Source organism: Malus domestica, chromosome 03 (assembly GCF_042453785.1).
Source record: "Malus domestica chromosome 03, GDT2T_hap1".
Lineage (NCBI taxonomy): Eukaryota > Viridiplantae > Streptophyta > Magnoliopsida > Rosales > Rosaceae > Malus > Malus domestica.
This window is the reverse complement of record NC_091663.1, coordinates 22,615,004-22,628,155: the sequence shown is the minus strand read 5'-3', so window position 1 is coordinate 22,628,155 and position 13,152 is coordinate 22,615,004. Positions and strand designations below refer to the sequence as shown.

Below are 13,152 nucleotides of genomic sequence, written 5' to 3'. Positions count from 1 at the left end.
GATAGAAGACATAATATGTATTAATCTTACTAGATTGTCAATTATCAAGAACGTTTTAGGATATGTGTATGAAAAAGAAATGTCTCTTGAACGTGTATGAAAGAGAAATGTCTCTTGAACCTAACTTCTTTAGATTACATTCTCTCTATCACATATTCCTTATGATGAGTTGACTGGGTACTCCAAGATTTTTATTCAATACTCCATTTCCTCTCTTCTGCAGACACATTGGTGATATATATAGGAACCAACAGGCTGGAGAGTAAGTCTCAAACCAAAAGACGAAGCTGGAGTGCAAGTCACTAAACCGGAAACACAAAGTGAAACATAGACAGGACTCTATGGTTCCTTCTCGTCTGGCCGGAAGCAGCGAATATGTTTCACCGCGACCGAACTTATTGCAAAGATCTTCACTGTACTGAAATGACTCAGAAACTGACAAAACCTTTTTCCTTCAAGCTTTCAACTGTTTCCTTGAGGCTAACGTCTAGTGGAATAAATTCGACACCCAAGGTTTTCGCCTTCTCCTTGGAGACTTGATATGTTGGCACAAAAGGCTTGTCGTCCGCACACCTGGAAATGCCAGTTGAAAAGGGGAAATAACACAATTAATTTTCACGAAACCACCGCATTAAAACCACCTGGAAAATGAGGGGGCCTACGATAGTTTCTAAAAGCATCTGAAACGAAGAATGTAGGAATCAACACACACTATCAAGAACAATGCAGGTCATGCTAGGAATTTATGTTTTTACTTCTAATTTTCATAAAACGAAGATGTGAGCCTGCAGATCGCGAGAAAATGAAAGATTATGAAAATTTCTATTGCTTTGAGCTCCATGATATGGTGAAAAAATTTAGCAACACAAGGTATGCAATACTAAATGAAGAGCATCTGTAGGCAGTAAAAGTGCAGCAACTTCAACTTCAGCGTGATTGAAAAGTTAGAAGCATGGGAATGAGGATCATATTGTAGTATTTGAAACACTATACTCATTGTGAATGTAAAATAACCGGTAAAACCAAAAATACCATGTAAGTTTGAAATACGGCAATGCTGATTTTTGTCGTAAAATACAATTCAGTATAAAAGAAAACAAATAAAATAAAACCAATTATTATCCGAATCATGGGACAGTGTTAGTGTGGAAATGAAGTGACTATTACCAGCAAATTTAAATTGGCTGGGACACAAAGACTTACTTCTCTGGAAGTTGCAAAGTAGGGTGCAGCTCACGTAAAATTCTCACAACTTCTGAGAAGTGGGCAACTGTCTCCACCAAACAATATCTGCCACTAGCGGTAGGACTCTCAAATGCTTGAATATGTGCATTGGCAACATCTTTAACATTAATCCATCCAAAACTTGCATTTGGAAATGTTCGAGCTCCTGCATCACACAAAGAAGTGAAGAAATAATCAGGTACTTCATGGAGAATGAGCACACCAAGCGTTAGACTAATAGTTGGAACTTTTTTATTAATATATTTAACTGAACATTGTTTGTTTCGCTGAACGCTATCCAGTTAAGATACTGCAGATACAAATATAAAACACCTCTGGTCGGGACGCTAATAGGAAAGAGATAACGAACAACACTTTAAGTTATTTTTTAAATATATACAGTAGACGAAGATGGGGCACAAAAGGCCACCATAAGCATCACATTGACTCAACATGAAGAAACGTCCATTTATATTATCACCCAAGGTTCTATTTAAGACATTTAGTCTTTCTTCCAGCTTCTTGAGCAGAAAACGTTTTACTTGTTGAAATGAAGAAGTATTCGATACACCAATAAAGAAACGTTACCCTTAATAACATTCAAAACTGCTGCAGCACTTGTATTAAGTGTTGGCTGTAACAGAGGACCTATCACCATTGCAGGGTTAATTGTAACTAAGTCAATACCCTTCTCCTTTACAAATTTCCAGGCAGCATCCTCAGCCAAAGTCTTTGAAAGCACATACCATAGCTGGATGAAATTAAGGGGTAAACGGAAATTAAATATGTTTTTTTACAAATAAATGAAATATTCACCACAATATTAATGAGGAATAGTAAAGAATCCCTATTTTAACCCATGCAGAAGCCAATAAAATCTTTAAAAAGGCAGTTAAAGCCTTAGAGGCCTGGCATAACATTGCCTTATATACAACATCATCAACATGAAGCAAATGTATGGCATTGAGAACACAACAATATACCTACATGTTTAGTGACTACACTATACTTATGGGCATGGGAGGCCCCAATTATGAAAAACTGGTTCCGGCCACGTAATGGAATAATATGAAATCTTGAGTACTAACCATTAAGCATTAAAGAAATCTCATTTCTTAAATTCAACAAGGAAACACAAGTATTGCACCAGATTCTAAGGTTTCAGAGTTCGTAGATTGAGTGCATTTAACCATATAGCAAAACATAACATCAGAATGAGAGATTAAGATGACAAGACATTACAACATAAGAAACAACTATCATGGTCAGGCCAACATATGTGCTTTTTTAACTTACAATAAGGAAATTGGAAGTTAACTCTCAGGGAAGCTTCTCCCACAAAGTGATCTAAACCGAAACCTATTTGATAAGGAGGAGAACTACATTTCTCTTGGAAACCATCTTATTAGTGATTTCATGTTCCGTGGACAGACATATGTTGTAGATATACGTACTCACCCATATATATACATACATATTTCAGAAGGTTATATATATTAGAAAATGGATAAGTCAACTGAACTTTCGTCTCAAAAAAATGTCCATGTGACAAGGAACCGGTTTCTCCACTGGCTTCTAAAAATGTCCCATCCTCTTCTCTACCACACACTTTCATCACTCATTATAGAACAAGAGAGACTTGCTTATTACAAACAAATATGTTGTCGTTCATGAACATGCAGACTTGCAATCATATTATTCTGACTTTTGGTTAACTCTTGGGGGAATAGAAACCAAATTTAACAACTGGTACGCATTTACCACTGTACCATTACAACATAATGAATCAAAATGTATCGCCATATTTTGTTTTCACAAGAGCATTAAGAATGACAGTACATCCATACCTTTGATTCCTTACAAACATCTGGATCTGTAAACCAAGTCTCATCAATTACTACATCAGGCGTTCGAGGTTTTCCATTATATGCAACTGCGGCTATAGAAGATGTCAAAACCACCCGTTTGATTGATGGTGATTTCGCACACGAATTAAGAACATTAAGGGTTCCCTTTACTGCAGGTTCAAGTAGTTCTGCCTGAAATGAGGCAACAACTATGTATCAGCTAGAAACTATATAACCCAGCTTCTTATTAGCATGCAAAAGCGGAAGGCTAGTCTTGAATTCAAAACTCTATAAGAAATTACCACTTAACTCATGGAGTTAAATTCAGAGACAGCAAATATTGGGCAGTCGTGATTGTTTCTAACATTGCTTATATGTAACCACAAATCAATGTTGGCATCTCTATTATCTACAAGATTCTAATATACACTCATGACAAATGGGGTCCTACAAGGACACCTATGTTATTTACGTTTAGCATATGCATTTTTTTAGCTACCATCTGTGGACATGTACAAGTCACAAGTGAGTTGAGTGCACAGGATATTGGACGCGGAAAATCCTCAAAATCAAAAACGGGAACACAACTAAGTAAATACTTAAATAGATATACTTGTATGTTTCAATTAAAAAGTATTCACATTCTCTAGTTAGAAGGACAAATAAGGGCGTCTTCCAACAACGAAAAAGTCAACAAAAGGCAGGGAGTGACTACTCTGCCGTCCATATTGAAACACACAATAAGGAAGAGAAAATATATCTTTACTATGTTGCTGGAGAAGTTATCCTTTCTCTCTTATATATACCTTATATCACCCTTTAATTTATAACCTCTTGTCTCTTGTGATATTTAATTCGCTGTGCCAGAAGATTTGAAGAATGGTTCATTGTGTACCACCCGATAATTAAAAGAAGACATTGCAGGTGCTATACCACATAGGCTATGGGGAAGATACCGCTCCCAGCAAATATTTTAGTCATTTATAATATTTGATGATCTGAATTTCTCTTTATAAAAATCTTTTGGCTTCTTCAGTGCATGTCGAATTCCTGTTGTTTGTGATTTCAACAAGTAGATGCATGATGATGAACTTAATACTTATGCTGTTAAAATGGGCTTTGCTAGTTACTTTTATAAATTGAAAGATTTATATTCTTAATTTTACAGAAAAACTGGTTGACACAAAAATGAATAGGCTACATCTATTGGTTGCAGACTCGATGATCAATGAATAAAAAATAACTTGATCATCTAAAATTGAAGAAAAAAATTATATTTGATTGACCATCCGGCAAACAATCAATTGCATGAATGTATGATCAATTGGTACTATTATAAGTATCTACTTTTATTAGACAGCTCTGATCCCTCAATTTATGAAGAATATATTGTTAAGTTACGTAGCTCATTGGTAACTTAAATTTTTTATACTACAGATTATATAACTTTTAAGAAAGAAGCTAAGTACCTTCATGAACAGAGCAGAAAAAAAGCACAGAAAAAAAATTAATAATTCATTAGAAAAAGTACAAGTGGATGAACCTTTGGGTCTGTGACATCATGATAAAAGGGGGATGCAGTATGGAATACGCCTTCACAACCCTCAACAGCAGAGTCAAAGGAACCTTCTTCCAATAGATTTGCTTTGAAAAGTTGAAGTCTGTCTTGAGCTCCATCAAGCGCATGCAAGTGCTCTGTCTTAGTTGGATCATCTATGTGAAAATACAAAATGAACTCGGTAAATTAATTTGCTTAATACTAGCTGGATTTATTAAATTACATAGTTGAGCCAAGAAAGATGTCCTATCTACAAACTCATTGACAGAAACAAAACAAATGCAAGACTCAACAATCTATGACATACAAGTTATGCTGGGGGCTAAATCCATACACATATGCATTCCTACTAATGGACATGTCATGTATACACGTAGTTATACATGCACTATTTTCATATCAAACTTAAATGATAAGTTTAACATGGTAGCACCATTAGGAGTAAAAAGGACATTAAATCATTTATATCCATACTGAAAAATTGAGTGACAGACGAGTGAAAAAAAATTGATGGCCGTGATCATATGACCAGGGGCAGAAAAGATCCCAGAAAAGGAGAATAAATGTGATCTGAAGAAACAAATGTAAACTTGAAAAATGAATACCATTAACCACCTACAAATCAGAAATTAGAATCTAGTTGTGCATGTCATTTAGATGAATGACCCAATTAGTGTTATCTTACTTGAAACCAATCCACATGGAATTGGTTAAGTACCCAATTAAATAATCATAGCAACCTGTAACAATCCTATCTAAACCAATGAAACCATAGAAACGGAAGTATCTGACCCATCAAATCGGGTAAGCACAAACAAGCACAGTTTTTTGCAAGAAGAGAAAAAACCAACGAGCCTTTTCCATGTCTCCAATTTTCCATTAACTCTTGATGCAGTTAATAAAATAATCAATTTAATAAAAATAAAACTCATAAAAGCTAAGGACAAATCTCTATGCTGCAATTCCCTCACTTCCACACCTCAAGGAATGAAGGATCTGACCCATCAAATCTAAACCAAAACCCACAAACAGGTTCTCAATATCCCAGAAAACCATCAAAATCTTCAATTAAAATAAGAGTAAAATACTACAATAATCTGAAACATGGGTATGCTCCAATTCTGCATGCATAAATCTAAATCACAAGAATCTAAACGATCACACGCCAAAACGAACAAGAAAACCCGAAACTTAATGAGAGCAAAGAGAGGGAGAAATGTACGTACTTGGGTCGCGAATGGAGGCCTTGACGGTGTAGCCGCGCTGGAGAAGAAGCTTGACGAGCCATGAAGCAATGTAACCGGACGCACCGGTGACGCACACGACCTTCCCCTCTCCGTTGCTCATCTCTCTCTCTATGTGAGTGTGTGTTCACTCTGCAGATTTTACGTTTTGAAGTTTCGAAGCTCCTTTTTACGTAAATTGATTTTTGTCTGTTTCCGAACGGAATTGTTGCGTAATGGCATTCGTAGGCACGTAGCTGATGATCTAATCTATTACAACATCTCCAACAACGCCACTTACGAGTATAGTCTAATAGTATTTTTTTTCTTTTGTAAGTAAAAGGTGTTAGGTTTGACTATTGTTAAAAGAAAATTTGAACCACATTATTGTCAGTCTATTATAAAGCTAAACCCATCATTTCTCCTTTAGTATAGATAATATCGTTTGTTTAAAATTAGAAAATAAATAAATAAACTAATTTATGTTGCATTCCTAATTTTATTTGGAGTATGAGATTACGTATAGCTTGTATTAATTAGAGAGTAAATTTATCTCTTCCTTTCCTTATTAGTATAAAAAGGCATAGAGTATGAGAAATAACACACATAATTCCCTTAGACCTTCTCTTCTCTTCCACAACCCTTCTCTCCTATTTTTGTCGGCCGATCTCCCTCTTTCTTCTCTCAGTAAAATAGGCCTACTACAACATGTTATAAGTACATCGCCAAGGTCCGTTCACAAGATTCATCATCACCAATCTAGGCTTTTCTAAAACACAGTCTAAATATTAATATTTTTTCAGCCTAATTGCACGAGACATTCACCATTGAGTATGAACCCTCAATTACTGAATCATATATTCTACTCAAATTACTGTTCGCAATTATATTATACTATTATTATTATTATTATTGTGGTGAATTGCATTTGTATGAATAAGCAAAGGGAAAAAAAACGAAGAAAAAAAAACCCTAAATCGTGCTGGAGCCGCAGCTTGTAGCCGCGCCCTTCCTCACGCCCAGAAGTCGTGCAAGCCGATCCGCCAAGCCACTGAGTGAGCTGCCACCTAGCCGAGTCAAACCAAGCCCAGCTTCGGCCTTCAATTTTGCGCCCCTGTTTGAGCCTTTTCAGAAAAAAAAAAAAAAAAAAAAGTGTTTTTTTTTTCTCTTCGGCCCATTTTGGGCTCTTAATTTTTTTTGGGTTGTAGCCCACTTAATCAACGTTTTTTCTTTTCGGACCAGCAGTCCAAAACTTTTTTTCTTTTCCCTGTCAACATATAGATTTGCATTTTCATTTCAGCTTTATCTAGAAAACGTGTTTTTTTTTGTACATTTTTATGCCCTAGCAATTCGAATTTGGGTAATTCTTTTAGTGATGACTTAAAATACAGACAATTGTGATCATTGAAATGCATTATCAAATAACTATTTGAAGAATGTACATAACTTTTAGCTTTTGTACAATGGTACGCAAAATTGAGTGGTACGAAAAAATGATAATTGTGAATGAAAATAGATTTATTTAACAGTTTTAGAAATCAAATCTAACAATTAAAACATTCGTAACACGTGCGAGTGAGTATTACGTGGCAATAAAGTCACACCTTGTAACTTTATTATTATGCCTAATTGGATTATTAGTTCCCGTGGTGATAGGGTAGTCGAAAAATAGCTCATGTGGCAAAACAAAATATTAGGATTTAAGTCAGTGTGGTGAAGTCTATTAGCATTTAGGCCCAAAATTAAATATTTTGTCCTCTCTCCATTAATTATTAGCATATGAACCACACATATAAGACTAAACAAAACTTTTCGTTAATTGTTAGCACATAAGACATGTTAGGCAAACTTTATCTTTTTAGTTTCACATGTGAGCCTCATGTGCTAATAATTAACAGAGAGTTAATAAAAATTTTAATTTTGGGTCTAAATCGTAACAGACTTCATCACAAACTTGAATCTTAATTTTTTTTTTATCTTCGGACGGACTATCCTATCACCATAAAGACTAATAATCCAATTAATCTTATTATAATAGGAAACTAATGAAAAATGCTTGAAAACTTTGAGTTTTAAAGATAAGGACAAAATAAATGGTAAAGTAAATAGTACCAGGTTAGACTTTTTAGTGTAAAAATGTAATTTTTCATTAAAATGAATAGTACTGTAAGTTTTTCGTTAAAACTCTTTATTATAATTAGAGGATATTGAAAAAGAAAAGAAAGAAAACTAAAGGTTGGTGGTAAAATAACAAATTATGTGATGGCAACGGGAAGGATGGACGACGCAGGCAAGGAAGTCCCACCATTAAAATCATCATAGTACTGTGCTGTCGGCTTGGGCGGCGGTACTTCTGGCTCGGATCCAATTTCAAAGCTCAAAAATCTCAAAACGACAAAGAAAAAGCAAAACGCAGGGGATTAGTTTAACTACGAAGGACGACTTCCAATGTTTGAGGAACTGGCGGGTCCGTCCATTTGATTGATGGTTTCCATACACCCATATTTTGGCATCTTGTCCTTCAGTTTATACATATAGTATACCTGGCTTCACTGCCTTTTCACTTCTTATACACTCTTATCTTCTTCTATTTGTGTGGTCACGGTTAAATCACGTCAACATTTTATATTATTATTATTTTTTATCTTATTATCTCTATAAAAAATCAATATAAAATGTTGACGTGACTTAACTATGATTGCACAAAATAAGAGGGGATGAGAATGTATGGGAAGTGAGAGGGCAGACAAGCCAGGTCCATTTTCTTCTGCCAATCGACTCTGTCAACTTGAATATGTACGTATGTTTCTTTCTTCCAATATTTTCAACTTCTTTTTTCAATCTATATTTTTTGTTTTTCTTTTCTTTCCCAACTCTTCATTACTCATAAGAACTACAAGCAAAATCACAAGGAGCGTGTGTGGACTTTTTCACTCACAGTATGATGTGGTTGCATTTGTGATTTTACTAGATTTCCAGCCATTTTGGATTTCCGTCGACCTCTCTTACGTGAGTGAATATCGAGCGATTTCGTCACGGTCTATGTTTTTCATCCTCACTTTTTCTCTCCATAAATAGTGCAATAATAGTATTTTAAGTTTAAATTTTGCTTGCTTCTCTTTATTTGCTAATGTAGCAGACAACATAGCTAGGTTGTTTGAAGCAATTTTTTTGTTATGTTTACGATAAAGTAGTTAAATGGGCTGAGATAACAAACCTATTGGAGAAGCTCTTATAAATAAGAGGTTACTTACACAAACAAGGTACTACTAGTAAAAACGTTTATGAGCATAAATGCGTCGTGTAAGATTCCATACTAGGTCATGTATGGTATAGGGTGGTATACATATTAAAGAGGAGTATTTTGACACGGAAAATAACACTAAACCTTAACCGAGCCCTAACCGAGCCCACGTTGGACATGCTTGTTTAGTCATTCATTCCCGGCAACTACAACAATCCACCTACTCCAACAATATTTCACGCGAGCTTAATGGCGTTTTGAATACACGCGCCGATCTGAAGGACCTATTTCTAAATTAATTTAGACCAAAACAGAATCTGTCTGTTTTTCATTTGGAAGGATTTCGAATTTTGTGTGGGCTCAAAGTCTTCTTCTCTTTTCTTATAAAATTACAAGTCTTCTCTGTCATCTGCTCAGAAATGACTTCCTCATTTATTCTTGTTTGAAAGTAAACACGATTTTTCCCCTTTATAAGAAGATGTAAATGGAAAAGAGGAAAGAGCAATGTACCTTAAAAACCACTGCGTTGGCTTAAGACAACTTGGTTTTTTTTTTTAACAAACAATATTATCTACATTAAGGGGAGGGGGTTGACTTAATCTCACAAGCTAGCAAATAATGTAGTTCAAATCCGCCTTTAGTGAGAATCGAACTCAAAACAACTCGATTTTAAGTTTTGATGGGTGCTAGTGAGCATTGTGGATGCAAATTTCTTCCTCCTTGATCTTGGACAATTTTGCACCTACAAAACAATTAACACCTTAGGTTAAGGCCAAGAGCCTCACGCGCCCACGATGAATGGGGGGGCTTTGGCCGAAGAACCTCCGATGCCAAAATTAGAATTTAGAGAGAATGAGTGTTTAGAGAATTTTGGGATTTTTGCCAAAGTGTTGGAATTAGTTTTTGGTGAAAATAGGAACCTATTTATAGGGTTAGGCTTGTCCATTTTTTGAGAAGAAATGGCCGGCCTTAATGGGGATTTTTAGGTTGAAATTTTGGTTTAATTAGCCAATTTATTGGCTAATTAACCCTAAAGGAATAAATTGGTGGTTACCAAATTGATTAATTTGTATAAATGGGATAATATAGAAGGAAAAATGGAAAAAGGTAAAGAGAAAGGATGGTGACCGGTTTTGACTAGCTTTAGGGTTGAATTGGATGTATTTTGTGGTTAATTGGGTGATAAATTTGGTGATTAATGAATTAATTAGGAATTAATTCATTAATTAGCCAATTAATCTCTATTTTATGGGATAACTTATAGGTTGTGAAGTAATTACCTATAATGAGGATGGATGAGATAAATTGGAATTGGTTACCTTTTTTGGAGCATTTTTTACTTGGTTGAGGATGATTGTCCGCCGCTCGCGCGTAGGAATCTCGGTATGCCTCAAGGGTATTTTTGTTCTCTTTTACCCAAAAATCCACGTGTCGCCTTGTCATTATTTTTGGCTCCACAAATGCCCCCACACCTGTTGGGCTGCTCGCAGGAAAAGGCAGTAGGTGTAGAGATTTCCTTGCTTTTAGGAAACTTAGGACTGCTTCCTGTTTTGATGTAGATTCTCTCTTTAATAAGAAATTAGATCCTTCTAGGAAAGGGAAATAAATTTCTCTCAAAGCCTATTTAAGTCCACCTTAAGTGGGTTGTTAAATCAACTTTGGAGCGCGATTTATTCTACCCTACAAGAGAGAGAGAGCTTAAAGGATATTTGTTCCCCCTCCTCTAGCAATCTTCCACATCCTGCCCGTGCAAAATACCGTCTTTCATTGATTTCTTCGTCTTCTCCGTGCCGCACCGATGTAAGAAAAATTTAATTTTTTCTTGTCTTCTTCTTGGATAGTGCTATTGTGGGGCAGTCATCGAGGTGGTGCGGCACGTCGGCTGGCAGGGGCCAGGAGTCGGCTCGACATGGGGCGATGAGGCATCGTGGCAGGGACCACTGCTTTAAGCTGCTTGACTTGGCTAGAACCAATGGCAGCTTGTGTGACTGGGGCCTCGGATTGTGGCGTTGGGGCGCAGTGCTAGGCAAGTCACATGGCTCATGTCCTTTTGGGCTTTTGGACATGACGCGAGCTAGGCCGATGATTGAGAGAAATGAAGAGGTTGCGGACCTCATGAGCTGCTGAAATGTTGGGTTGAACTCCCCTGCTAGGTACCACGAATGACGTTGGCTACTTTAACTCTCTTCGTCAGGAGAAACATGGGCTGCTCCCAAAAGAGGAGGTGAATAGGATCAAAGCGGATGCATTGGCTCGTCCAATCATTGTTGTGGATCCTGCTGCAAGTGAAGGTGGGAAAATGGATCTTCTCTGCTTGCTCAAGAGATGCCGGCTGAGAAAAAAACCAAAGACTTCTTTCGCTGCTCGCGCTGGTTCTCCGACTGCCTCCAGGCTGGAGCAGTCGGGGGTGATGCCGCTGCTAAGAGCTTCGCGGTTGCTGAAGGTGTGGCAACCGAATAGTCGTAGGATGTCCAAGCTGCTAAAGTGTAGTCATCTAGGTAGCCTTTAAGATTTTCTTTGTTTTTCCTTGTAGCTCTTGTTTTGCTTGAACTCATTCGGCCTTTGCTAGTCGTTTATAAACATGTTTTCCTTAGCTTTTCTTCATTTTTTGCTTCTTTTGTTCATGCCCTAACCTTTAGACTTGATAGACCAGTGGCAAGCATGCTACTTTTTATAAGCAGACAAGCTCGCGTAGCCTATGCAGCCGTAGGTGTTAGTGTAGAACTTTGCAAAGTTGTTAGCCATTGGGTTGGCAGTCGGATGCCTTACTTACAGAAGCAGACAAGTCCGCGTAACCACTAGGCTGTTAACCTTGACTTTCTCCAATTCCGTAGGTTGCGTAGCAAGTATCACAACACTTTAGGACTTGGTGTAGGTTGTTCCGCGCTTGGCAGAGGTGAAGCTTATCGACTACGTAGCATGTCGGCAGTGGATAAAACTTCGTATATGTGTGCTAGCTTGTTTAACCTTTCACAAGAATGTGCGGTTGTATAAGTCTAGTGCGGCTTTACTGCTCGAAGGGCAAGCCGTAGGCAGTCTTCCGGAATCCGTAGGCTACCTTAGTGCACTCGGTAGCAACTTTAGGATTCCAGGGCAGCCGTCCATCGGATGTACTGCGTAATGTGCCCTCTCCGTCTCTAGGGCCCGGTTCCCCACAGATTAGGCCAAGAGACCCAAAATCTTTCAGTTAGCTAAGCCTTGAAAAAGACCATTGCGGCTACTTCTAGGAATCCCGGCGCAAGCCATCGTGCATCTAGTTATACTAGGGCAGCTAGGCTCATCCACGTCTGGATATTCGGAGTGTAAAGTTTATCCTCCCATCTTGGAGAGCTAACCCATATGGGTGTCGGGGAATTGGTTTACCCTCTCGCACTGGAGAGCATGGTTGGTCCCTTGGGGGGCGCAATTCCTGCGATGAGTCCCTAAGAAGGGCACAGTCTTCTTTTGAAGTGCAGGAGTGATTAATTGTTGTAAGCATGCAGCCAAGCCAAGTTGTGATTACTTCTAAATTCCTCATTGAAAAATGAGTGAAACGAACGAGAACTTTAGCTGTAAGGTAAGAACTGCATAACAACTGGATAGTCATCAGTTTGTGAGGTGGTGCCCGTCGAGCTTCTTGAGTCTTCAGGTTTTGATGTAGCGGGAGGTCACACATGGTACTTCTTTAGATTGTAGGCCATCCACTGCTTTTCGATCTTTTTGCCGTTTCATGGTGGCGAGGGTGTAATTACTCTTGCCGCCTACTCTGCTGATCTTGTACAGACCTTCCCAGATGAGATTCGTCTTTTTGGATCCTTCTCTGCAAGCAGTGATGAGGGCTTTTATGCACCGTCGACATGCAAATACCAGAAGTCTCCATCGGGTGGAGTAGGCGCGGCTAGAGTGTGCTCGGCTACTTCTGAGGTATCGTTGGGCTGCTCTGTCGCGTCACATAGGCTCGGCGTAAAGGCCAGTAGGGAGCTGTGGAGATGGGGCCATGTCATACGCAGCAGGAAATGCTCAACTGCCGGTATTGGGCCACTCTAGAGTTAAATCATTGAGCAAGGGTCGGCTAGG

The 13,152-nt window shown here is 37.9% G+C and overlaps 1 protein-coding gene across 1 annotated transcript; it reads right to left on the bottom strand.

Moving 5' to 3' along the window:
* Positions 1-169: 169 nt before the first annotated feature.
* On the bottom strand, positions 170-6,042 carry LOC103427062 (phenylacetaldehyde reductase). Its single transcript, XM_008365135.4, has 6 exons — positions 5,856-6,042; positions 4,615-4,784; positions 3,072-3,263; positions 1,813-1,975; positions 1,204-1,390; positions 170-573 (listed from the first exon to the last, which is right to left on the bottom strand). Exons 1-6 carry the CDS (start codon positions 5,974-5,976, stop codon positions 429-431), a joined length of 978 nt encoding a protein of 325 aa, XP_008363357.3. The 5' UTR covers positions 5,977-6,042; the 3' UTR covers positions 170-428.
* Between the last annotated feature and the right edge of the window lie 7,110 nt (positions 6,043-13,152).

Coding starts and splice junctions, on each gene's coding strand:
- LOC103427062 (XM_008365135.4), bottom strand. CDS start 5,976: ATGAGCAACGGAGAGGGGAAGGTCGTGTGCGTCACCGGTGCGTCCGGT. Junction 3,264..4,614: donor ATGATGTCACAGACCCAAAG/GTTCATCCACTT, acceptor GCCTCATTTCAG/GCAGAACTACTTGAACCTGC. Junction 1,976..3,071: donor ATGTTTGTAAGGAATCAAAG/GTATGGATGTAC, acceptor AATTTCATCCAG/CTATGGTATGTGCTTTCAAA.